This window comes from Acanthaster planci, unplaced genomic scaffold, assembly GCF_054643075.1.
Source record: "Acanthaster planci isolate LZ-2023a unplaced genomic scaffold, COTS_SCS Contig16, whole genome shotgun sequence".
Lineage (NCBI taxonomy): Eukaryota > Metazoa > Echinodermata > Asteroidea > Valvatida > Acanthasteridae > Acanthaster > Acanthaster planci.
In genome coordinates, this window is record NW_028257640.1 from 1 (window position 1) to 27,405 (window position 27,405).

At 37.9% G+C, this 27,405-nt stretch overlaps 1 protein-coding gene across 12 annotated transcripts in view; it reads right to left on the reverse strand.

Annotated features, from left to right (window-relative positions):
* Window positions 1–605: 605 nt before the first annotated feature.
* LOC110990955 (adhesion molecule nephrin-like) overlaps window positions 606–27,405 on the reverse strand; it is a 44,416-nt gene continuing 17,616 nt past the window's right edge. Inside the window, exons 6-21 of one of the 12 annotated variants that reach the window (XM_087131813.1) lie at window positions 26,247–26,558; window positions 25,452–25,751; window positions 24,558–24,893; window positions 24,083–24,364; window positions 20,714–20,737; window positions 19,934–20,203; window positions 19,375–19,539; window positions 16,006–16,048; window positions 14,133–14,191; window positions 12,793–12,870; window positions 11,059–11,127; window positions 7,450–7,512; window positions 6,615–6,674; window positions 5,922–5,993; window positions 3,290–3,349; window positions 608–819 (exon numbers count right to left, since the gene is read on the reverse strand). In XM_087131813.1, coding sequence (XP_086987939.1) covers window positions 722–819; window positions 3,290–3,349; window positions 5,922–5,993; window positions 6,615–6,674; window positions 7,450–7,512; window positions 11,059–11,127; window positions 12,793–12,870; window positions 14,133–14,191; window positions 16,006–16,048; window positions 19,375–19,539; window positions 19,934–20,203; window positions 20,714–20,737; window positions 24,083–24,364; window positions 24,558–24,893; window positions 25,452–25,751; window positions 26,247–26,558 — 2,291 coding nt within the window. In that variant the 3' untranslated portion in view covers window positions 608–721. Of the gene's footprint in view, window positions 820–3,289; window positions 3,350–5,921; window positions 5,994–6,614; window positions 6,675–7,449; window positions 7,513–9,327; window positions 9,412–11,058; window positions 11,128–12,792; window positions 12,871–14,132; window positions 14,192–16,005; window positions 16,049–19,374; window positions 19,540–19,933; window positions 20,204–20,713; window positions 20,738–24,082; window positions 24,365–24,557; window positions 24,894–25,451; window positions 25,752–26,246; window positions 26,559–27,405 lie in introns of all 12 variants that reach the window. The other 11 variants (XM_087131812.1, XM_087131816.1, XM_087131815.1 and 8 more) reach the window with 11 other exon arrangements.

A 27,405-nucleotide genomic window follows, 5' to 3' on the forward strand; every position in this document is an offset into this window, starting at 1 on the left:
AAGCTAAGATGGACAAGACGGCAGTGGAGTAAGCTAAGATGGACAAGATGACAGTGGAGTAGGTAAGATGGACAAGATGGCAGTGGAGTAAGCTAAGATGGACAAGATGACAGTGGAGTAAGCTAAGATGGACAAGACGACAGTGGAGCAAGGTAAGATGGACAAGATGACAGTGGAGTAAGCTAAGATGGACAAGATGACAGTGGAGCAAGCTAAGATGGACAAGACGACAGTGGAGTAAGCTAAGATGGACAAGACAACAGTGGAGTAAGCTAAGATGGACAAGACAACAGTGGAGTAAGCTAAGATGGACAAGATGGCAGTGGAGTAAGCTAAGATGGACAAGATGACAGTGGAGTAAGCTAAGATGGACAAGACGACAGTGGAGCAAGCTAAGATGGACAAGACGACAGTGGAGTAAGCTAAGATGGACAAGACGACAGTGGAGTAAGCTAAGATGGACAAGACGACAGTGGAGCAAGCTAAGATGGACAAGACGACAGTGGAGTAAGCTAAGATGGACAAGACGACAGTGGAGTAAGCTAAGATGGACAAGACGACAGTGGAGTAAGCTAAGATGGACAAGATGAGAGTGGAGTAAGCTAAGATGGACAAGACCCCAGTGGAGTAAGCTAAGATGGATAAGATGACAGTGGAGCAGCTAAGATTGAGAAGATGGCAGCAGAGTAAGGTAAGATGGACAAGACCCCAGTGGCGTAAGCTAAGATGGAGATGGGTAATGGATAAGCAGACCTCCACTTTCCACGGTGTATCTCTTGATAGATGTAGTTCTTGGCTTGCCATCAGCCATCGATCCATCTAATAAGACAGCGACAAGTTTGAACACATCATTCCTTCACAGTTTTGTAATTCAAGAACCTGCTAAGCACGTTTCAGTCTTGCTGTGTGATTCTCGTTGTTGAGCTACATGTATTAACAAGTCTGCTTAGCACAAACTACAAAGTAGTTAAGCCAACAAAATGCCACAGTATTATTCACCTGTGATATGCCATTATCTGACTACGGTTACCTACATATAATATTTGTAATTCTATGAAGCCGAATGTCCTGCTTGCCAGTTTCACGGAATTCACCCAGGATTCAAAGCTATAAAGTGATTACCTCTTTAATCTGTTAAGGGACTGTGAGACATTTCCAGTGCAGGCATACATGGCTTTGTGGCATGCATGAAGCATACACAAAAATGGAATAAATAACAGTCAAATGTTGGAACAATGTAAACTAAATGGTTGTTCAACATTGCTTAGTGTGCATCCACGAGTATAGGCTTTCCCACATTTTAACAATTTCTTTTGTTAGGAAAGTTGAGATAAATTTGCCCGAGGTTTTTGGTCTCCATGCTTTCCCTATTCAACTCATGTGTGTTGTCCCTATTACCTGGGAGAGTCACTGATAAACCTGAGATTGGTTACCAACAGTCAACAGTTACTATTACTGATAATGAACGGAACCTTGGTTCTTAAATGGATGAATAGGAACCTTGGTTCTTAAATGGATGAATAGAAACAAAGAGAAAGGAAGGTATAGGGAATAAGGTTGGTGTGGTAGTTCTTTCTTCACTTTTCACCTTGATTCCTGACTCGGTCTACATGTGGATTGAGTTGTCAGTCCCTAAATGATTCTGAGGGATTTACCCGCTGGATTTATCCTCTGGAGTTTTCCTCCCACCCCTAAAACTTTAACTGCTAATTGTCTTTTCTCTACAGGTTTCTTTTGGCAGTGCCTAGGGGGCAGTTGAGGAATCCTCTGTGTCAATACAGAAATAAATAATAAACAAATCATACTGGTGCAATGAGAGTGATATCTAGACAATTTTTCCATCCTACAATTTTGTGTAAGTTCTGTGCACAAACACGAATACATGTACCTCCACTGAAACTGACAATACAGTGACTTCTCATCGTTAGAATACATAAAGCTCTTTGATGTCCAAAAGAAAATGAAAGAGGAATCTAATTTCAAAAGTGTACCAATGAGGTATATGTAGCAGTTAGATGACGCATATGTAGCAGTCACTTGAGCATGTCAGAGTGAAACTGAAAATGGAATAAAGCCCTGCATTAAAAATAGGTCAGCAATGATGTAAAAAAAGAACAAAAAATATTCATTATCATAGAAGTAGAGGAAAAATGAGGTTTGGAATGACCTGTGACCTAAATTCTGCGTAGTAAGGCCCTATCTATATTTCCAGATTGAACCCATGTACAGAAAGTTTGTGACATTCTCACGCACATGATTCATGAGGAAGTGCAGAGCAAAACTTTGAGTAAACAGGAAATTACAAGGGGCAAGAAGTTCCTGATAGTGCACATGGAGTTTGTTAAATAAAGCCTGAAGTGGGTGAGAAATAACAGCTCTAAAAATAATATCTGAAAGTGTTCCCAAGTAAAAGATTATATCTCAAACATCTGTACATCACTTACATGTACCATTACCATTTTGCAATTTACAATTAAAATTGAGCACAAAGAACATGCTTAAATTCATCAAATGAAAAAACAATTTCCCCCCATAAGAGAAAACGACAATGAGTAATAATAGAACAGATTTCACATGATGTGGGTTATGTATTGATGCCTCATAATTTTTGCTTAATCTACACGCAAGCTAACGCTCAGACAATATATTTAGTCATGCTATTTTTATCATATTGCAGCAAAAGGTCTGATTCATACTTCAGGCAAATGAAAAAACAGAGCAAGTTTTCATTCAAAACATTTACTGCTGAAGTTGCTTGAGTTAAAATGTATGGGAATTTTGCTGTGCGACTACATAAAATTTGATTTGATGTCACAAACTGATGCTTGCTTTATTACTACCATGTATGTATGACCCCTGCATTCTGGGAGATTTTTGACTATATTTAATATTCCCATCATGCACATATAACAGAAAGGGAAGCTATCCATTCAACAAACAAGATACCAACTGAACAAAATTAACGCAGGAACTAAAAAAACGTGGACTTCAAAAAAGCTACAAACCAGCAAGAGTCAGGAAAATGCTGATTTAGACTGAAAGACAAAGGAATAGAAGGTCCAGGGTTTCACAAATTTTCAACTTGAATCAAAGCAAACCTGTAAAGATAACTGAACATCTATAACCATTCAAATGACCAAATACTCACTTGGCACATTTTATGAAATAAGAATCAATAAACGCTGAAAAAATATTTGCTTCAACTCAAGAGAAAAAGTGCAGCATTTTGAGTCTTGCAGATTTATTCCAATTTAAGGCAACAAACACTTTTTCTTTTAGGTTTGCCCACCTGTTGTTTCTGTAGTTTCAGTAGCACCAGCTAATTCGGCCTTCCTTTTAGGAATTTCATCTACAGCAACATAATAATATTTCAAGCTGTTAGTTGTGACAAGGTGTAGAAAGAGAAAAGTAGCATGATCAAAGGCCCTTTTCTGGAGGACTACTTGTTGTGATGAAAGGGAGTATAACAATGAAATTATACAGAGAACGATTAGAGATGACATGTCTAGAATCAGATATGACCTGAAAGGTTTGGAAAATCAACAACTTGGGTAGGGCAGGTAGCACTTTTTGGCTTAGTTCTAAAATATAGAAAATATATGAATTTTTATCTCGTGCTTTAAATACCTGCCAATATCCTCTCTCTTAAATGAAGGCCACACCTGCTATGTACATGTGATAATTTCCTTGTAAATTTCAAATCCAAATGACAGGTTGTTATCACACTATTTTTGCATTATCCCTGAGTTTCCATCATACAAAGAACATAAATTGTATCTGTATGATTGGGGGGTTGTGTGTCACTTGCATAGGTGGCCAATTTGGACAGGATTGGGGTGAAAACAAACATCTCTCTGGCCATGCTACCATAAGAAACTGTCTTCTATGCACATATGCTGCAAACAAAAAGCTATTCATTTAATAAGACATGTAGAATGTTTAACAGATTCATTACACCATATCAATCACGTTAGCAAGGAGTCTGTTCTCATGTCAGCGAGTTTAAATGCACACTATATTAGGCAAGGTGTCACAGAGCTTTGACAAGAACTTTGACAAGTTCAAACTTTGTCAATTTAACTGCTTAGCAACTTTACTCATTCATTGGCATCTCTGAAAATGACAAATTAGCAGCCGGAAACAGAGGAGTGTTGGAAGGAGAACTAAGGAATGGAGAATGTTCAGCATGTACATACAGCGACAGACAAACACTGAAAACAGACACAGACAACTCAGATATATGCAAATATAAATGACTGATTTACAGACAGAATCGACATGGAAAGAATTTCAGAATACACCAGTATTTGATCAAGATTGATGGACAGTGCAGCAAGACACAATGTCCTGTGTTCAATCGAATTGCAGGCTACGCATGATGAATGTTGAAATGTTGCTGACCTGATGACAGGAAGTGCCGCACTGCTATAAAATCAAAACAACCAAAAATCAAACAAAGTACGTGCAGTCTTAGAAAATTTAGAACTCAGCAGGCTGTTGGAAGGAAAGTTGTTTGATAAGTAGGTTTTTTGAGATGATGAGCAAATGCTCTTGGTGTAAGAACAGGTGTTGGTATTTGCTACCAAGAAGTCCAACAAAACAAAATGCAGATGAAGATGTACGTATGATGCGAAGACGCAATTCAGCTGAAGTCTAAAGTACGATATAGGTGGAGATGTGTGAAAAGTCATTTATACTATAGGGAAAATATACTATAGACAGGCTGATAAAGTAACATTTCAGGGGTGGATCCAGGAAGGATAAAAGGGGAGGGTGATCATTGTGACAGCAAGTCCAGGCAGGTACATGTACCTCCCTTGGCTAAATCGATCCATTTTGGGGAAGGGGAAATTATAATGAATTGTTTCATTATAAAAATATTCTGAATACAGATTCAGGAGAGCTAATTGGGGGAAATACAGAGCATGTTCTTTTGGAATCAGTCCTTCCTGGATCCCTGCCTGCTGGAGAAAGCCTTTTTGAAAATCCTTTGATGCTGAATACAACAAAATGAAGCAGCTGCTCTGATGAAAAATCATTATGCATCTGTGAAGAAAACTCATGTCATAATAATGAAATAAAAATGCTCCCACAGTTCCTGTTATATTCCTTGAAAATCCTGATGCCAGCAAAATTTATGCCAACATTGGAATTAAAAGAAAAATTGTGGTAAGCTGTGAAATATCCTTTTGCAATGATGTATTTTAGAAATTTTACACTGAAAAAACATTTAAATAAACATTTAAACATTTTCTCAAATTTAAGAAAGCTTTTCACCTCTTCCTGGCACTTTTTCCCTGACAGTTTTGCCCTCAAGGATTGCATAATAACAGGAACCCTGTACATGCCCTTGATTTCGATGAATACTACTGTCACTCATAAAAGCAAAACCCCCAAAAAATGCCAACCTGCAATGACTTTAATAGAGTTCTTCAAATAAAGATGTCATGATTGTAACAGGCTGATCCCACCAGATCATTTATCACACATATCAAATACAGAAGGTCAGTACTTGATTCAAGCAATTAGGATGAAGGAAGAGCTACATGTGAAGCCAAAATATGAAACATGAAAGTTCTCAGGATTCAATGACTAAGCTGCTCATCAATGATCATAAGAGCCAGCACAGTTGCCATGCTACTGATGATGATGCATGTAACTTAAGGATTGTTCCTGTGAAACTTTAAAGTTTTCTTGATATAATCTAAAATGATCTACAAGGGTCTATAAATAATCAGTCTTTGTGAGTGTGATGGTTTGGAGGATCAGCCTGTTGTAACAGCACAGACTATCACAGATAATTGGAGATGATCTTTGACAGTATGGTCTGCAATAGTCTGCAATAGTTATAAGCTAGTTGATAATGGTCACAGTGGTTGCTCTGCTGTAAGAGTTCAATGTTGTAGTAATGTTGATCCCACCTGCACTCCTACTTGGTGGCTGGTACTTCTTGATGCTTTTGGGTTTGGGTCTGGTGATTGGGGGCTTGGAGTCTGCTTCAACAAAAACAAAATGGTCATTATCTACAAAATGCTTCAGAAAATTAAAAGATTATTCATTTATTACTATTGAAAGGTTATAGGATATATCATAAAATTTTCTACAAGCTTCTGTCTGCTACAAAGACAGTAGCTCAAAAGATGAAGAACACAGCATCTTCTATAAACCAAAAAAAAACAGTCTCTGGACAGACTGCCCACTAACATACAACAGTATTCAAAATAACGGTACATGTTTAATTCCTTGAAATTTTATCCTCAAATTGAAGAATGAGCATATTCACTAAGTAGTATTTATAGGATAAGTGGTTGTTTAATATACCAATAACGAGGAATGAGAACTAACTAATAAAATCAATATCACTGCAGGATAGCAATCCTTGAAAGGCTACACTCAACGTCATTTTTTCTACTGTAATAACAAACTGAAACTTTCCTTCTATATCAATACATGCCATGCGGGAACAACTGTTCTGCTTTGGTAAAAGAGAAATTAACACAGGAAATAAAACAGAAACTTGTATGCCACTGGTTTAATAACAAGGCCATTTCAAGTCATTTAACATTTATTTTGTTTAGCTTTGAAGGAAAAGTGAAAGAGGGTTTCTTGCAGACCTCTGTTAGTGACTTTGTTAGTAGTCTCTTCAGGGGAGGATTTCTCCACATTCTCTTGGACTGCATGAAAAAGCATAAACTTTGTTAGTTTTGTAAATATGTTATGGAGACCAGGCTGTAAATATTTAAAACTTAAATGCAAAAAAGTTCCAAAAAGATTCCAGACTCAGCAGGTGACAAGGATTTCTCAACATTCTCTTGGACTGAGTAAAAGGACAGGCCAATTTGAGTTATAAATCAGTTATGAAGACCAGGCTGTTATAAATATGGAGCTTAGATTAAATAAGGCCAAGTAGGACTTGTTAGTACATGTAAATAAAAACACCAACAGGATTTGTTAGTAGAAACCTAGAGAGCTGCGCCACTCTCACATTCCAGTAAACTGATGGGTAATACAATCGCAATAATCTTTTAAAAATGGATTTTACATTTTCACCCTCTAGCAGTAATTTGATATTCAACTTCAACTTGATATGGTGTAAAAGATGTGGAATTTAACAATGACATCAGAGCAAGACTTTGACCCAAGCATGAAAATGCCAATTTTTATGAGTATTGAGTTATTGAAGGACACAGGTCAATGCTGCCATATGTCTGCATTTCTGGTCACAGTGGGCAATCCTAACTGTGTCAAACAAGCACAACAGTGGTGATAAGGTTAAACTCAAGTCAACTCCACAGGGGCTTATCAAATGCATCCTGACACACATTGTACAACTCTGAACAGAATCAATGTGGACCTCCTTGCATCACACCAAAAAGTAAAACATGGTGTGAAATGTGAATTACTAATGATCGGGGAGGGGGGCAGATTGAGTTGAGGTCAGCAAGAGACCTTTGTTAGTAGCATTCTCAGAACAAGTCTTGGATGCAGCCACTTTCATTTCTTCATACGCACCTGTAATCATGCATAATCGTAATTCAAATGTTAATAATGGCAGGCTATATCATGCAAACATACAACAGAATTAAACGGAAAGAAACAAGTGAAAAGCATTTTTAACAGATACTTTTTGTGACTACAGTTGTGATATTCAGGGAAGATTCTGCAAACACTTTGCTTTCCCAATAAAAAGTAAATTATCTAAACTTTCATCCTGAATCTGTAACATTCTATATTGTACAAAATGCATCTTAAGAACAAAGAAAAACAAACATCTGCATTTATACAGTCAAGCAGAAATGAAGCATGGAAATTACTATTTTAATGGTCACTAAGTGATGGGCAGGTCCCTTACATTAAAGCAAATATATATGGATTGACTTTGCACCATCTTATCAATGGCAAACTAATGCAAATAAAATTTATACATTAAATGCTGCATAGAGGTTTTGATGGTATGTACATGAAGTACTTTGGAGCACAGTGTTTGTTGTGGCTGACATCATGGTTAAACATAAATAAAACTTGTATAGATTCTATTATTTATTGAAAAATGCCCTTGTATGATGGGTGGTAACACAGTTGGAAATCTCTTATTGAGCCAGGTACATGTACAGGGAGGGTATCATACCGGTATTTCACTGTTTTTCTCTTTTATAGGTCAATGTTATTTAGGTTAACACCAACAGTTTCACAGTAGCAAGAACACCAAGCAAACAGGTCCACTCCTATCACAATGAAGAATTATTTGTTGTCACGGTTATGTGCCGAGACATGGAATTTGTGTACAGGCAAGGAATGCATTGTGAGCAGTGCTTACAATTAGATAAAAATAGATCTTGAAAAGCATGGTTTGAGAAAAACAAATTTGAGTCAATAGCAGGTGAAATTTTGCATGTCAGCCTGGGAGGCCTCAGGGCAAGTTCACTCCTGGGGATTGACAATCTAGTAGGAAAAGAGTTTTAGAGGTTTATCTCAAAGTAGTTTTGGGCTGTACTGAACATAGATAATTTTGAGTAATTAATGGAGTCCGACAGGACTACAAGTCTAATAAATGGGGTCAGACAGGACTACAAGTCTAATTAATGGGGTCAGGACAAGTACATGTAATTTTAACAATGTTTCTTCACTCTTCTCTGGAAGTTTCTGTTGAGGACATGTACTTCATTTTGCTAACCTTAAATTAATAATCTAATTTTTTTGTAGTGTTTGCTGCAAAGGCTATATTCCATGGATGTCTAAACATAACTTTAATTGGAAAATTCAGAACTGTCTGAGAATGGAATGGAATTGGCAGGTGGAATGTGGAATGTTTGAGGCATGATATGGTATGGGTGTAGGCATATCAATTGGACTATGAACTTTCAAACTTAGACAAATCTGTACTTGTAAATCTGCATATTGTCAGAAGAGGTTTTCCTCCTTGTGAGTTAAAAGACACGAAGGAAAGGTACTACCCTCAGAACAAGGTCAGAATAAACAGGTCCCCTTACATGTAAATGTGACATCTACGTGACATCTAGTTCCCCACAAGAGTTTCAAAGAAAGAATAGTCAAATTGCAGTATTTATCCAAAAAGATGAATGCTTAACTCTCAATGCTTACCGTAGGTCATACATATAAAAGAAAGTGAAGCATTCAGGGGGTTGGTAAGAAAGAGAACCTCAAAATGGCAGTGCATACATGTACCAGTTAACAAAATAATCGGCAATTTGAAAAGAAGAGCAAAAAACTAATGCCTGTAGATGGTACACAGCATTTTCATGGGTGTGGCAAGCTCAGTATGTGCTGACAAATTTCAGCACCAATCTAAAGTAACATTGCCCTGACCTGTCTCGGGGGGCAAGGAGTCACCTCTCACAGCAGGGTTAGGGTACACAGGGTGTCTTTCCTTTCTAGAGAGCTCGTCATACTCTACATTGTATAAACATAAAAAACTCAAATATATTTAAGATACATGCAAAGCAGTGGTCAAGGCATGGACTCAAATTCAAAGCTTTGCTTAACACTTACAGGGAATGCTGTGCATGCTACAGCAAATGACTGCTGCTTAAGCAATACATTACAGTGCTTATGGTTCCATGCGCATAGAAATTTGTATTGATACATCACCGATTTTAATGAGTGACCCTTTTCTGTAGGGTTTCATGTTTTGGCTGTATTTATTGCTTTCTCAAAGCAACAGAGCTTTTCTCAGCGCAAAAACTGGCTGCTAAGCAGGGCTTTGGAGTTGGACCCTGGGCATGTTGCATAGAGTGAGCTGTTACACTGAGACCCTGGGCATGTTGCATACAGTGAGCTGTTACACTGAGACCCTGGGCATGTTGCATAGAGTGAGCTGTTACACTGAGACCTTGGGCATGTTGCATACAGTAAGCTGTTACACTGAGACCCTGGGCATGTTGCATGGATACAGTGAGCTGTTACACTGAGACCCTGGGCATGTTGCATGGATACAGTGAGCTGTTACACTGAGACCCTGGGCATGTTGCATGGATACAGTGAGCTGTTACACTGAGACCCTGGGCATGTTGCATAGAGTGAGCTGTTACACTGAGACCCTGGGCATGTTGCATGGAGTGAGCTGTTACACTGAGACCCTGGGCATGTTGCATAGAGTGAGCTGTTACACTGAGACCCTGGGCATGTTGCATACAGTGAGCTGTTACACTGAGACCCTGGGCATGTTGCATGGAGTGAGCTGTTACACTGAGACCCTGGGCATGTTGCATACAGTGAGCTGTTACACTGAGACCCTGGGCATGTTGCATAGAGTGAGCTGTTACACTGAGACCCTGGGCATGTTGCATAGAGTGAGCTGTTACACTGACTCAGCATGTCATCTGAATCTGATGGAAAGGAGCTGACATGGACTTCACTGACTTGATTTACAAAGTGTTATACATGTACACCCTTTGGTGTCCCACAACTTGGAATAAAAAAATTAACCTTTCTTGGGTGAGATTCGAACCCTTTTGACTAAGTACATTAACAGTGAAGACACGTTTAGCACTTAATCAATGAAATGTCTAAACAAGCAAGTGTGAGGTAATGAATTCAACTATACCCAAAGATGACACAATTTATTTTTTAAACTTAGTTCAGATGGAAAGAAAACTCAAGTGCAATTATCAATTTGTTGTGCTGAGTAGAGAAATCACAAATGAAAAGCTGCTTGACAAAAATTGCAAAACTGAAATAAAAGAAAATGAACAAACAAACACAAGAAAATCCTCCAGTAAAACAAAACACACTAGACACCAGTGGCCCTTCTACATGTACATGTGTTGTTCGGTCTCTATTTTGAACCCCAAACACAAATCAGAACACCTTCAGTTCAACTAAGACAGAAATCAAACAGCCAAAATTTCTGCACTGCCTGTCTGCTGCATTCATGTACATGTACTTGAACATTCTGGACACCATGATGCCACAGAATGTTGATACATGTAAACTTGTACATGAACACTTCTTTTAGGACTGACTCACTACTTTTGCTTCATGGATTCTATGCTTTTGTAAACGTAAATTTTTGGTGAACAGCATCTTAATTCTGCAGACCTTCATCAGACAAAGGCAAATACCCAGACCCCCTTTTTTTCTTCTCTGGGACAGGCTTATCCTCATTTTCTGAAAGAAAATATACACGTAAGTGGAAATGAAGAGTCTCCAAACAGACATTGACTCTGGGTACCCAGTATTGTTTTGGATACCCATATTGCTTTCAGGTATTCAGTATCATTTTTTTGTGTTAAAACTTTGAGAAATGGTGAAAAGAACATTGCACCTGCAAAAGTACCGTTAAACTAATACATGTAGCTTTTCTTGGAAATGACAAAAAAATCAAAGATTACTTCAGGCATCTTCAGGAAACCTAAAAGAGATGATAACAAAAGAAAACTGAAGTGAAGAGAAGGAATACAGAGGAGTAGACGGCTGACACTGGAGGGAAGAGATTGATCTCCTCCATCACTCATTATCCTGCACTCCCCTGCAAACACCTGTTTCCTACAGGTACTTTCTTATATCCCTGGCTCTACAATCACTTAGGAGGACAGTGACTTGTAAATAACAAAGTTTCTAACTGTTGCTGTACAGTCTTTCAGTGATTTGAGGCTTTACAAATGGGCTTTGCTTGATACACTATACTTTAAAGTATGAAATATGTTTTAACACTTAATATGAATACATGTATACAAAATAAGGCGCCACTGCAGGTGCACAGTGGACACTTAGAAGATTTATGATGGTTCCTACTTGTAGGATAATTGCAAGCAATCAGAGAGTTTGGGTTAATGAGTGAAGAAGATGAAGTCCACCTGAAAGCTGTTGAGCTGCTGGAAAAGCAAAACCAAACAATCAGATTAAGCAGTGCCTGGGCAGAACAGCTGTGGTAAACAATCACCCAGATAGTGTGGACTCTATGAATAAATACATGTACAGAATATGGTCTCAGTAATACCAGAAACAAAAGAGGCTATTTCTGATTCTAAGATGTCTCGGTCGCCATGGTTACCGGCATGCACGTTTACACATGCTGAGCATGTACTTAAATAATATGGTTACACATGTACATAATGGTATGTGAGATTGTTATTAGAATGAGGTGAAACGTGCTGTAACATATGGTATCTCGAGATTAAAAATGTTGGTTATTAGTTAATGATTTCTATCCTTAAGAACAATGATGCTCACAAGATTAACAGAAAGATGATGTACGTATATTATGTACATAGAAGTGAAGGTTACGTACAAAAGGCATAGTAGTACTGTAGTGAAGCGTGGATCTAAATTTTTAGGCTGAACAGATAAAAGTGGGCTAGAGGATTACTTCAGGAGTCCAGGGGGGCTGTGGACAACTAGAAGTATTATTTTATGCTGTGACTGAACTTTACTTCAATGCAGGCAGTCTGGATTTTGCAAGTCTTGGAACAAGACCTTAAGAACACATGAATATCGAAGGTAAAGTCTGATGTGGAACAAAGGATTCTTTCAAGTCTCATTTTCAGCCACTTTTTTTCCAAAATTGAAACTTAGGTCCGAAAGTCGTGCTTTTGTTTTCAGTCTTTTTGCAGACCTTCAAACTTGACAGACTATGACTTAGAGAAAGTGCATTATCATTTCTAAGGTTCAGAATGTTTCAACCTGGCGTGGAAAAAGGTTTTTAATAATTCTTTAATTAGAGGTAGAGATGGAACCAAGCTTTAGCCATTTCTGCCTAGAGACAGACCCAGACTTGACTACAATACTGATGGATTATAAGTAGAGGAGATGCAAGGTGGATGGAGATCAGACCTGTTGCAATATTCCTTGCTGGCCTGGTGATCAGTGGCGCTGTAGGCTTGTTTGCTCTGTTCACCTGAGCATATACAACTGTAATACCAAGACGTAGATGCAAAAAATATGACCAGGGATGTGAAGACAACAGATAGGTGGGAGGGAAATAAACAGCAATGTCTTTCATTGAAATTCCAACATGTACAAGTGCATGTGTATGAGAAGACATCAATTTCAGTTGTTTGCACCAAGCAATAGACAATATAACATGAGTGTGTGTACCATTATCTGCAGTTTTTTATTTGCTTGATTACATGTAGTTCTTGTTTTCTACTTTTGTCATGTTTGTTCCACAACCACATAGTTCCTTGAAACATCTTTGGAATGGCTTGCTTTGCAGTTATGCCTGCCGATACATGTACCTATCACCAGCTAGTAAACTCAGCATTCATGACAGAGCAATAGAATGGTCACACCAAGTAGAGTAAGCCACCACAAAAGCAGCACCTAATAAACACTGTAATGCAGAAGCTGAGCTGAATAAAATACTCTCAGTTTTCTCCATAAACAAATCTGGCAGAAATGATGAAACTTAAGGAACAGCTTCAAAGGAATGCACGTACATAGAAAGTTGACGAGCCTCATGCCCTGAAATGTTAATTTGAAATACTCTAGAGGGTGTTTTTTCCCCAAAAAGCCCTCGAGTTGAAATGAAACAGGAAGTACATGTACACTGTATGTACAATAACTTTGTATGAAAACTGCATGAATGTCACGCACATGCACTAATGCCAGAAGATAGAAACTAAAACGGAAACTCATACACCTTTATAACATCCATTTGAGTCTTTCAAAACCAGGAACAGAGACATTCATTACATAAACAAGGCATTACCTTATTGTGTTTGAAAGACACACCCGCATGAAAACAAGATTTGTTAACCACTTCTGTCAGTGTGTTTGTAAAAAGTGGAATGCATGGCATATTATTTTTGTGAGTCTGTAAAGAACACCAAATTTTGTAGAGTGATTGTCTGTCCTTAAAAGACTAAAGAGGTTGAACTTACAGGGAGTAGCATGAGAAGAGAATATAAATAAAAGACAAAGCTGAAAAGTTGAAACAATTAACTAAAAAATACACTTTGTGACAGAAATGGCAAGACCAAAGATTGTTTACATGTGTGTTTTCCTCTGAAAGCTTGATGAATTGCATCCCATCTCATACCCGGTACCATAAGAAAATTCATGTGGAAACAAAGCAAGAAATCATTATGTTACATGTACATGCCTACTGACACTAATTTCTGCAAATCCAAAACATGGGAACAATGCAGGTTACATAGATGTAAATGTCTTACCATGGTTCTGCACACCTTCATTAGCTATGCCATTGCCCTCTTCTGGTCCTGCAACATTGCTGGAAAGATCAAGAACAAAAAAGGTTTGAAATAACTGGGACAGAAAACCAACTTCATTGGGCTCTCATGTTGTAAATAACACACTGATGATTTAACTCCAATTACAACCATCAGCATCGAATAACCTATATGTACATATATTTACATGTATGTGTACCAGCACATTACTGAAAATCAATGCGATCAATGTCATCAAAAAATTGAATTAAAAACAAAGTGATTTAACTAAAGAACAAAAAAAAAGTTATTTCCCTTCCATGCCATTTCAAATCAGCTTTTGCCCAAGAAAAACTATTTGAAGCAACCTGTGCAGTCACAGTAATGAAAATCTGGACCAAAAAAAAAAACTGTCACAGTTTCCGTGAAATCTTTAGCACACTGCCTTTCTGAAAACCATATCTTTCTTTAAAGGAAACATGTATTACTTTTGCAGATCCTCTGGAGTCATTAAGAATTTGAGCTTTTGCATCAGGACTTCTCCATACTGTTGGAATTTAATAAAACTAGATGTATTACCGATAACTACTGTATACATGTACATGTATGTTTCTTGGAATTTTTGTGTTGTTTTTTAAAGTTTTTCTAGTCTTGTTGGCAAACAGGTTTTTCTTTAAAACTGACAGTCCACCACAGGAAAAGATGAACTCTTATTATTAGAACAAGCCATTCACAAACACATGGCAGGAAGTAAGTTTGTGTTCAGGTTTTTTCTGAAAAATAATCTGAGTTTCCTAAAGTGTCATGTGATTGTTCCTTTTTGTACCGGCATGGGTTTGATTTCATGATGGTTGTGTAAACTTCCTTCCAAAAATCTATATGCACATACATGTAAGTGTGCCGCGGAAGCCTTTGCTGTCATTACGTTCCTTTGCACAAGATTAATGTTACCAATAGCTAAAGATCAAAATCTTACTACAGAAAAGACAACTTTTGACTTTTCAAATAAGTTAGCCTAAACAGTTAAACAAGCTAAGCAGGAAACCTAAAACCCTCTTTTTCCTGAAATCATGCAGCCAGATGTATGGCACCAGCTTTGACCATGGTTTTGGCACGTTTGAGCAGGTTAGATAAAGTTTATCAAGTTAATAACAAGGAAACATAAAATTATATTTCAAGCTGATAGGCAGTAGCTACTGACTTGACCATGTCCACTCACTGATTTCCAAGGCAAAAGACTTTATAAGGAACACAACACTACAGGCCTTCATCTATGTAGGATGAAGATTAATTGCATGTAGTTTCTCTGATCAGCGAGGGATTACTGTTTCTACATTTATCAAAAACTTGTCTTCAGCTACAGCTAAACAAGCCAACTGCCAGTGACCTCTACACACACTGCATTACGTGTTATTTACATATTACACAATGCTGTGGTACAGGAAATGAAGGCCAAGGGTGAAGTTGTAATGGCACACTCCGACAATTCAAACCCATTACTCAGCTAGCCAAACCTGGCTAGATGGTGATGTTTCCTGTACAAAGGGTATGAGTTGGATCCAGTCTCAGAATACAATTAGAATACAAATAGTAACATTAAATTAAATGTTTGGACTCCAGGAAGCCTGAGAGTCTGGTATTTACATGTAGAATGCACGTCTATTAGTGAAAATCAGGAATTAAATTCTAACGCAAGCGAACCTACAAACTTTTATTTTTTGTTAAGTTGAAAAGACAAAATTGAATTCACCGGTACCTCAAAATGTTTAATCTGTAAACTTTACTCCACTTTCCGGAAATATGGGACTGCATTGGAAGAGCATCCAGATGATGAAAAAATGTGAAAAGGTTTTGAGGAAATATTTCATCGTATTACCTTGGTGACTGAAGTTCAATGTCGCTGCCATTGCTGAAAGAATCTGTGAGGATTAGGAATTACAAAAACACAAAAAAAGCCTTTTATAACCTTTCCATGAATATATTAAGATTTAGCCTGTAGGAGTCTTGTTCGGTCTTATCAATTACCCCAGTAATTGATAATTGATCACAACCAATATTTACAGTGTCATCTGCCCCTAATGCCTGTAGGAGTCCACAGCCACTAATACCATATGTCATGATACAAACCACCCCCATCAATTACTCATAATGTCTCACAAATCTTGGAGAACATTTTTTTCTCTAGGACTTCTTGGGGAATTGCCATTAAAAACCAACTTTTTAAAAAAGTTGCAAACAAGATAGGCAGTGTTCAAAACACTTGACTGTGGTTTGAGATTACAGCAACTCTGTGGGAACTGCCGAGGCTGCTGCCATAGACTCATGCATACCGTAATCTCAGACCCAAGCCCAGTACACGTACAGTATGTCATGTTACTTGACCGTGGCTTGAGACCATAATCTCAGGTCCCAGCCAAGTAATTTGGACATGACCTTAGATTTGAATCTTGTCGAGGAAATGATTCCAGTCTCAGATCCATTACAATCTCCACATAAGTGAATGGATTTTCTCATGCATGAAGAACAATAGGGACAAGTCCCAGTGTCAACGACATGATAACAAATTTAATGTGTATGTACGCCTCTTTTAATTTCAACTGACTAATACAACAAGAAGTCAAATTTACTTTCTGCATTCGAATTACGGTACATGTACAGCATGTGCGGATTTTTGAAGGCTACAGTAATTTGCATGCAGTGTACACCCTCTTCCTCCAAGCCTCCAAAGATAATAGAGTTACAGGTGCAACCTGCTGTTAATTCTACGACAATCAAGACTACATGTATTCTGAAAAACTACATTTTCCTCAGTAGCTTTCAAACATACGGATACCAAATCCTTTTTCCATCATTATGAAAAAAGCGCTGAAACATCGGCCAATTTTTTAGAACTCAAGCTACATGTAAGGAAGAGAAGAGCACAGAACTTTCAGGAAAGTTTGATGTGGCCAGTACCAGAACCGAATATTAGCACATCACACGACCTAAACAGTGGTTTCACCTTTTGAAGGACACATGAATATGAAATAGGGTTTTATTTTTTAATAACACCAATTATCACAACTCTCAGTATCATTCCAGAAAACTCTCAAAGTCAAGTACATTACAATGGTTTCAAAACCTGTCAGTTTAAAAAATACACTGTATGTACCTTGAAAAGCCAAATTCCTGTTCCTGGTCAATACAAACTATGTGTTTTTTTCTTTCTTTACTGGTTATGAATGTACCAGTGCACATGGGAATTTTTTAAAAAATATAACGCAAACCCTAAATACTTGTAAATGAAACCAACCTGAAAACTTGTTAGCAACTGCTCCACTTGTAAAAAGGGTACAAAGGTAAAAAAGGTAAATATTCCAAGGTGCTGTACGTATAACCAGACGGCTCAAGGATGTCATACAAACAGAATATTCATCAGTAAGTAACACTTGAGAAGACTACATGTATGCCAACAGCCATCAAAATAAATGACAAAACGTATTCCTATCAGTGCTATCAGGGGAAACTGACCAGCATTGTGTCTTGAGAGCAAATACATGTATTAACAATTAAGACGACAATGAATGCTTCCTTAGTTTTATGTTTGGAGGGAAAAACACAGAGAGAATGTTTCAGAGAGACATGACTGGACTACATACTAAAACCACTTGGGACTCAAACCATAATTACCTGAAGTAGAATTAAGTTGAAGTCAAGTTTCATTAAGAACTTGCATTTCAGTTTAGCTAAGTACACGTACATGTACATACACGTACATGCACTCTTTGATAGTTGATAATTCATGAATTGCTCATGGCTGACGGCATGCTTCCCATGATCCACAAAGGACCAGACATTTCTCTCCCAAAATTTGTGACCTGCCATCCCAAAACCAGGCTGAAGTAGGTAACTTCATAACCCTAAAATAGTGGAACTTCCACTGTTCAGATTTTCATGGCAGTTTTACAGCTGTCGCTACCCATAAGAAGCTTACTGCAGACAGAATTTTGATTTTACATGGATCACTTCAAAAGTGTAAAAAAAGCTGAAGGAGAGGCATTGTCCAACATCTCAACTAACAACTTCAGCATGGTTTTGGGATGGTGGTTCACATTTATGAAAACTGCACTAATCCATACCCTGCATGTACTGAGACCACCCTTGGCAAATGTCTTGTATCCAGGTCCGTTGCCAAGGATCCCCCCGTCGTGAAGCTGCCCCTCCCCAGTAAAAACCATAGCATTAAAAGTATATTTTGTTCTTGTGATGTGCCCTGCCCCGCCCAGCTACTGTAGCCCCCCTTAATGCCTGAAGCTGGCAACCAGGTGGCTTGTATCGCTACAGTGTTTATGACACCTGCACTGCACTGACATGAATATCATGTATTTACATGCATGTACCGGTACATGTACTAGTAGGTCCATTGCAGCAGTAAGACACCATACAGTAGATATATGGCAGGTTCCTCAAAATATGGACCATTACATAATGCTCAACTTTGGGGGATCATTTTTCTTGAAGTGAACAGCAGTGAATTAATTCCCAATGTTTGATGTAATGAGGGAAGTCATGGCTAATATCTGGAACAATGATGTCTGTGTCCATCTTTCAACTTAATCAGAGTTGATAAATTAAAGTCTTGAACGTCAGCATTTTTGACGGATGTGAACAACCTGGTTGGAATCCTAGCCAATAAAATTTACCGAGGAGTGATAATCCCTGCAGTTATTTTACACAGATTTACATGTGGTGAAAGGTGATGATATTAACACATATTAAAACCATAATCACGAAATTAAAAAAATACTTCTTACAATTAATCGGGTCCCAAAGACGGCAGTCGCGAACGTCATTCGATTCTGTCAAAAACCATTGACTACAAAACAGCGAGTAAAATCAAAATTGATGTACAACACAAGCTTAAAAAAAATGCAAAAAAGAGGGCCGGGCCAAACCATCATCCTTTTATGACTAGATCGATTCCATTTGCTTCAAGTACCTTTCTGAAAACCAAAGTCCATAACACCGATCGTCAAACTTTTAGGAGTTTTGAAAAATGACATGCAGAGTTGCATTTTGGTTCATTTTATGAAGAACATGCAATATTCTTGGTGTAATAGCACTTCATTAAGTTAAACATGTACATGTAGGTGGAACCGTGTCAGCACCTACTACTGATGTAGTACATGTACGTGCGAACATACTGTAATAAAAACCACAAGGTTTGTAACCGGCATAAACAAGATGATTTACAATGTAAGAGTACCTGTCGTTTTCTTTCTTCTGCTTCTTTGGTCCTTGGGTGACATTCTGACAAGGTAGGTAGCTAGAGCAATAATGATGGCAAGAAGTACCACCCCTCCCACAACAGCTCCAACAATGATGTCTGTGTCACTAGGTGGGGTTGGCGGTAATCGGGATGGGCTCTTTACTAAATGGGGAATGGAATAAAAATATCAGACCATTTCAATGTTGATACTGCTTCTTGTGCAACGCTAAGGATACAGGTAATAGGAAATTATTTGGACTCTCTTTGTACTGAGCTGCTTTCACTGATCAAATCTTAAGACCAATTTTGGCAGCTAATTTCAAGGCATATCTGGCACTGCCTTCACAGATTTGTACATAAATTTGTCACACTCATAGGTGTAGGAAGCCTAGTAAGGATGAGGTATTCCATCTATAAGTTTGCAGTATTGCACTAGAACCTGGATTTTGACCCCAGACCTTACAATCTGAATGCACAAACCCTAACCACTGTGCATGCCTCGCATTTCTAGGAGTCTAAGGCAAGAGACTTGCAGTGGCTACATGTATACATTTACCTTGTTCAGCAGGCGCTGCCTCACTACACAAACGACCAATGCAGAGTTTAGCGCGGACATCTTCAATGTCACCTACAGCTCTTCGTCTTCTCTTCTGTGATGCTGCACACCATCCAGAGAGTGTCACTGTCTGATCAGAGGCAATACACTTTCCACATTCCTGCCAGGTGTCGCTGCCTTCATACTTGACTTCCAGCTGGATGCAACCATTCTCTATCTTCAACCCTGTCACCTTCACAGTCCCATCATCTGTGTTGTACTCAACAGTAACTAGCATTTAAATAATGTCAAGAGAGTGCACAAACAAAAACCAATTAAACGTTTCAACCTTTTAACTTCAATTTATAAAATCCTAATCAAGATACACATATGTGCACAAAGAAAAGATTTAAGTACAACTTATCTGAAGTGAACCGCCTGAAAACCTCTCTGTTTTAATTAGACTTGATGCATGTAACACCATGAATGAACTTTATTTTTGACCTTTTTTAAGAACTCTGCAGAATCCATTAGGATTCCACAGTTAAAAGAAAATATTTTTATTACCAAAACTATAAATATTAGGCTGTCAATACATGCTGGAAGCTGTTAGCTATTCTCATCTGGTGAGTGTAACTAACAGGTCCAGATATGGAAGGCACAGGCCACATGTGGTTGTTTCATCCTGTTCTCATCTACATACTGTCATAATGAACAGGTAGAGTAACCACTATATTTGTGACATACATGTACATGTACGTAGGACAGTAAATGTGACAAATGAAACGAGTGAGAGTTTACCTGTGTCTGGGCCTGGAGGTCTTGCTGCAAAAACAAATCACAGAAAATAAAATTGATTTCATATTCTATAGTTTTATTTACATTGTACATGTATTGTTGTAAGGGACAGGTGGCAACTGAAAGATAAAATACATGTATTTTAAAAAATATTCCCCGGTTGAAAAACTTAGTACTATCTGTCTTTCTTTTGGTGAGGATGCACGTCAGCTCAGGGCAGATGGGAACAACAAGATGGGATCAAGAGACAGAATATTCTGAAAGCTTAAAAGTTTAAGCCAAAAAATTGACTGGGGTGAGACTAGAACCAGTAACCCAGTAAATGGTGGGGCTCTCTAACTGAGCTATCCAACCCAACTTGTACTGTAAATGTACATGTATGTTGGTGATTAGGCACAAGTCTGAAGCTCCAATACCATGTACAGTACAGTAAATGTACTGTACATGTTCACTGTGCATGACGTGGCAGACTTTTTTGCAGGGATGTATAACCTAAAGCTAAGAATAAACATGTATTTCAAAAGGCTCTACATGTACATGTACTTCCTTGTGCCAGTGCATTAATCATGTTAAGTGAAGAATAGTGACAGCTTGAAATTATGTACAAACCTTGAAGTCCTTGAATTTCAAACGAACGGGATTTTCCCTAAAAAGGCCAAGGTTTGTACCGTTCTTTTAAATGAAGTTGCACACTGCCAATTACAAGCATTATGTTTGTTTACATGTACATACACACTAGACTTTAAACCTGGACTTCAAGAGAGGCCACGACCAATGTAGAAGTTGTTTTCTGGAAGCATTGTGCAAAAAGGGTGTTTTGATTATTAATTTTTACCTGTCATTCTTCAAAATGTTCTTTCTTTGAATTTCAGCATGTACATTGTACATAGCAATTTTCTTTCTATTCATGGCTTTCAATTGAAAGAATTTTGAAAACTCCAATGAAACAATTATTCCAGCAAACAATCACAATTTTTCCTGAATTCATCTCTGAATTCACCTCAATTGTCTGAAAAATAATGTAAATCAAATCTAGACTAAAGTCACAAATTTTTGTACTGCTTTGGCCCTTGAAAAAAGTGCAAAAATGAAGAAATGAGGAAATAGTGGTTCCCACGGTGAGCAACACAATGCAAAATAATCCACAAAAGGCTGGCCTCGCAGTCAGGGGAATTCTATGATTTTTTGCAGTCAAAGGAAACTATTTTTGGTTTTTCATTTCCTCCTTAAGTTGTGATTGTGACAGAAACTTACCAGTACCAAGTACAGTACCTGAATATTACTTTTAAAATCAGATTGGGCAATTTCAATGCTAACCTACATGTACGTGTAACCAGTACACATACTGCCATTCCAGGGTCAAACATATCAGGGTCTAATAACATAAATGTAAAACTTATGACTGACAAGAAGGGATAACATAAAAAAGGCCCTTACATGTACTTGAGGATGTCAAAAATTGGCTTTGTCTCCTGTTTGAATGCAGGTGTACAGTACGTCTGATTAATTCAGACCACCATATTGAGACCCATTAATTTCAATGCATTTTCAGAAACACTGACTTCTTTCTTGAGAAGCCAAGAAATTTCCATTATTTCCACCAATGAAACCTGGTGGAACTGTACCGGAACATGTACATGTACTGCAGAGTTCAAGTTACATGTCACCAGAGACAAAGTCAAGAACAAAGGCCACTTCACAGGACTGAAACACTGTATATGTACATGTATGTAAAATAGCAGTTCACATAGGATCCAAACGGGCAAAGACTGGCATTTGTACATCTAAAGTAGTACCTACAGTACGCGTACATGTGCTCGTGCTTAGTACATCCATATACACAACATGTACATGTCTAAAGATTAAAAATGTACCAGCATGTATACCTGTACATGTACATGCAGTTGAAGGAGCTGGATGATGCAATAGGAGGTTCATGATAAGATGTGTGCATCCATGATTACGGTAGACTTACATGTAGTATGCTCCTACTTCGTATGTCCTAAATGTACTATGTACCTTGTCCATGTACATGTACCATGTGTACATGTAGGTTTGAAGGCACTAATTAAATTTGTTTTGGGAGAAACTAAATTTTTTCCACCTATGTGAGGTCGTGAACCTGGAAAGAAGATTCCACAAAATAGTCAGTGCTTGACTAAACCAGAATTCATGTGACACTACCATCTAAAGAAAAAAAGCAAACTATTCCAGCCACACATATATGTACAGGAGCCTAACATGGCTGCATGAGACAGCAACCATGACACAAAAGCTGTTTATCAGTTGCAAGTCAGCTTATTTTTTCCACTTTACATGTGCTAGACTATATAACAAACTGCATATGCGGAAAAAGTAAATCACTGCTATGTGTACACGCACCGGTAAGTATTGGACATTACTTTGGTATCACATGTATGTACATATACAAATAATACTTAAGTCTAAAACCAAAGGAAAAAATTTAAAACCTTCTATATATGAAAAACTAAATAAATTTATCAAAGAACAAAGAAACATTAAAAATGACAATTTTGTATTGACTGTAAAATCTGAAACAAATTTTACCGGTACATGTACATGCTGTGAGAAATTAGTTGGATTAAATGACATACATGTATGAACATCTACATGTATGTGTAAATTTATTTTTCAATTGAAGTGTTTTTTTTTTTTTCATGACGAGCGATTCACATACAAGTACCCATGTAGTTTGAGTTAATTGCTGACATGTGGTATTTTTTGTTCATATTTGTTTCTGGGGTAACAACTGTCAATGAAAGTTGCTTTGCTGGACTAATGTATGAAATTCTGTTTTGAAGGAAAGCCGACTTAAGTTTCTCCCCAAATGAATCTGCAAGAGATATACTGTACATGTAAGTTCAGAGGGAAAAAAACCCAAAGCAAACATCAAATGCAGTGTTCATCATGACATTTCTCTGTGATAGCGTAATTCTGACCTTGGAAACGGGCAGGAAGGAATTCCACACATTTACAGTTTTAACCTATGGTACCTACACAATGTATCCCGCTACCGTACATGCAGGATATTGTCATGACTGATTAGTGTAGCCTTAGCACACATGTACATGTACTGGTAACTATTGAAAGCAAAGTACATACAGGCTCACCAATTACCAGTGGTAGAAAGTTTATATTTGAGATCTAATGGCTTCTGTTGGCAAGGTACTGGTACATGTACATGTATTACTACAGATGGCTCTCCAAATTAACAAAATCTCCCTCTCGAAAGACAAAAAAGAAACACGAGCAGGCTGAACTTATGCAAACACCACAAGGAACCAAAAACTTTCCTGGAAGAGGAAGCATGATAGAGGGAAAAAAGGGATTACCCGACAATACAGTACTTACGCAATGTATACCCCTTAATGCTCGCATATTTGTTGTTTTCACCGATGATATTCTTGGCATACACCCTGATCTCATACTCAGTGTACTCATCAAGACCAGTTGCTGTGGAGGTAGTTCTCCCACCTGTCTGATCAGAGAAGACCTCTTTAGAATCTGATGTCTTCAGGTAGCTGACACGGAATGATTGCTCCTCACCACCATCAAACCCTCCTGACCATACCACAGTCAGAGAAGCTGCTGTCCGATTAGTGATCTTAACTTTCCTGGGCATGTCTGGTAATCCTGTGATAAGTAAACATGCGCTGGGATTATCACAAACATCTTTCTCTCTGAAACAATGGAGCAATATACAAAATCAGGATGTAAAACTGAATATTTTTGATGTACTTTATTTGGGATCAAAACGGAACAAACATCTGGTGTAAAATCTGAACAGAACACTAGAAACGTATATGAGATTTTCTGCCAATCTTACTTGTTCCATTGAGAATAATTTCCAGTATATCTTCTTTCCCAATTCCGTTCGAGCTGTTGCAGACATACACCCCATAGTCCACCTGTGAATCCACTTTTTTGATGGTCAAATTGCTGGTGACTTCATATCCATAAACTTCATCTCCATCAGACACCTCCATTGTCACAATGAACTTGGAAGAGTTAGATCTGGAGCTATTACCAATCTCAGTGCCATTTGTGTCATACCATACCATAACTGGCTCAGGATTGCCTTTAGCAATACAGGTCAATACAGCATCAGTTCGATCATTAGCACCTTCCATATTATCTGCCTTGTTGGTGATATTCACTTCATCTGTTGGTGAAGCAATTCCAAATAAGGAATCACTATTGTAACTATAACTGTCTAACATGAATGGAAATAAATACAACTCTTAATACACGTACATGTGCATGTGTGCCAGTAAATCTACACCATGGATCTCAAGTTTGAATGCAGCTTGAATGAATACATTGTACTGGCTTTCCTTAATAAATTCGTTTTATGAGAGGATTACATGTACCCTACGGTGTATGTGTCAAAGAATTAGCGATAATAACATACAAACTAAGCTGCAAGGTTTTCCAAAGTCTGTTTATGACAGCTACAAATTGCTCTTTATCCTGTTTCCTTCATTCCTTGAATACAGGTTTATAAATGTAATCTTCATGTTTAAGGCTAATATTCGTGAACGTCACATCCACAGCATATATGTACACCAGACATTACAAGAAAGTTTGCCACAAATAAATTCAAAATGTTGAAAATTAATGCATTAAAGTGTTGGTACATGTACATTTAAGCACAAATTTGAAGACATAAGCTCGCAATGACCTGCAAACATTCCAGTGATATGAAAAAGGGTGAACTTACAATGCACGATAACGGTAACTTCAGATGACACTGCATCATAGGTACCATCAGGTATTCCATTGTTGGCTTTGCATCTGTAGTTCCCAGCTTGCTGCCTCTTAATGTTACCCAGAGTCAAGTTACTGGTTCCATTCCTATATACTGACAGATCAGGTGTTGGTCCAATACCAGGACCTTGTTTCTCCCAGATGATAGTTGATGGATTGGGATTTGCGTCCAGTGAGCAGGTTAGCAATACTTCACCTCCTTCAAGGACAGGGTTTAAGGGAGACTGTGACGGTGGGGAAAATGTAGGGGCATCTGAAAGTTTCAGAAACAGAAAGTATGATATGGAACTCATGCCATTGGACCCAACATCTAAATAACAAAACAAAAGTTGTGCAAAAACTTGACACTTATGTAAACAGCATCTCATAAACATCATCACCTAACTCTAGCAGGTGACCCTATTAAGATTTGCGGCATTTGTTCAAGGTGAGCAAAATTCAGGCTTTGTCAGTTTTAATTTAACACAACACAGAATATTTTCAAAATCAACCAGTCCACCCACACCTACCAGTGCTACGTGTACAAACAACACCATCACCACAATACCGGTATACTATTGTAGAATCCTATTAGGAAGTAGCAATTACATCGTCTTACAGGTACATGTCCACGTATATTATATATTGTGTACATCTACATGTTGGCCTATTTGTAACTTGAGCTTCTGAAAGTATGGTAAGTTAGTAAAATGGAAACATCGTCTCTATAATTTAATTCACAAACTGAGAGTTACTGTTCTGCACTCACATTGGACATTTAGTATTGACGACGAACACACATCAGTGGTGCACTGCGTAGTTTTCTTGGCACAGCAGATTAGTACAGCTCCGTTGTCCATCTTGACCAGTGGATCTGTCATGAATGTTGCTGTCGACCTTTTACCATGATAATCACCATCAGTTTCCTCTGTAGTAGGTGCAGTAGATTGAATTGTGCCATTTTTGAACCATGTCCATTCTGTGGCGGGGTAGCTACTTTCTGATATACAGCTCCAAGATATTGTGTTGCCTTCTATGACTGCATTTGGATGCCTCATCACGCTGACGCCCTTTGTACAAACTCAAAATAAAACAAACATGTATGTATAAATGGCATGTACGTGTGCAAATAATATAGGTACATGTACAGCCACACTCCTCACAGGAGTTCGATCAGGTGATGTTTGGCAGTTAGAACAATCAGATCACGTGATTTCTGAGGTTGTTTGGTCACACGTTCCCACCCTGGAGGAAAATCCTTCTATACTCAATTCCTCCAAATCAACCTCAACATTTCAACATCACCCTATTACGTCTTCCTTTCCATTTTTTTCATTATGACCTAACCCAATTTTACCTGTAGGCCTAAACCCCTTTCCAGAGACCCAAAACGTTATGGGGACATAAATAATGCAATCAAAATTTGGTCGCCAGCCTTTTTCAAACAGAAGAACGTGTCCCCATTGCTCGTCGAATGCATACCCGGCATGAATATACCAAAACATATCAGCATCACACAAGACAAATCAAATATTTCAAACTAACAAGAAGTCGAATTCCTTTAGCCCGTTTTGAATAATGTATGCTCCTCTTCACGCTTCCTCTGTTCCGCTTCCTTAACTCCATTTACTTTTTATTCTTCATTTCTACTCTCCCTCTTGCGCTCTCTCTACAAACTTTTCCTAACCAGTTTTGAAATATCTTAATGCATTATTGTAACGTTTTAATGTGTATTTTCAACTTTTTGGTTGACCCTGTATTTATATTCATAATATGTATATTACTTCCAATTTTTTCATGTTTTTATACATTGTATGCACTAAAACGTGTATATATTTTATTTGCCAGCGGAAGGCAAATTTCTGTGTTTTTATGCTGACAATAATAATGATCTTCAGTCTCGAGTCTTGAATTCCATAAAAGTCAAA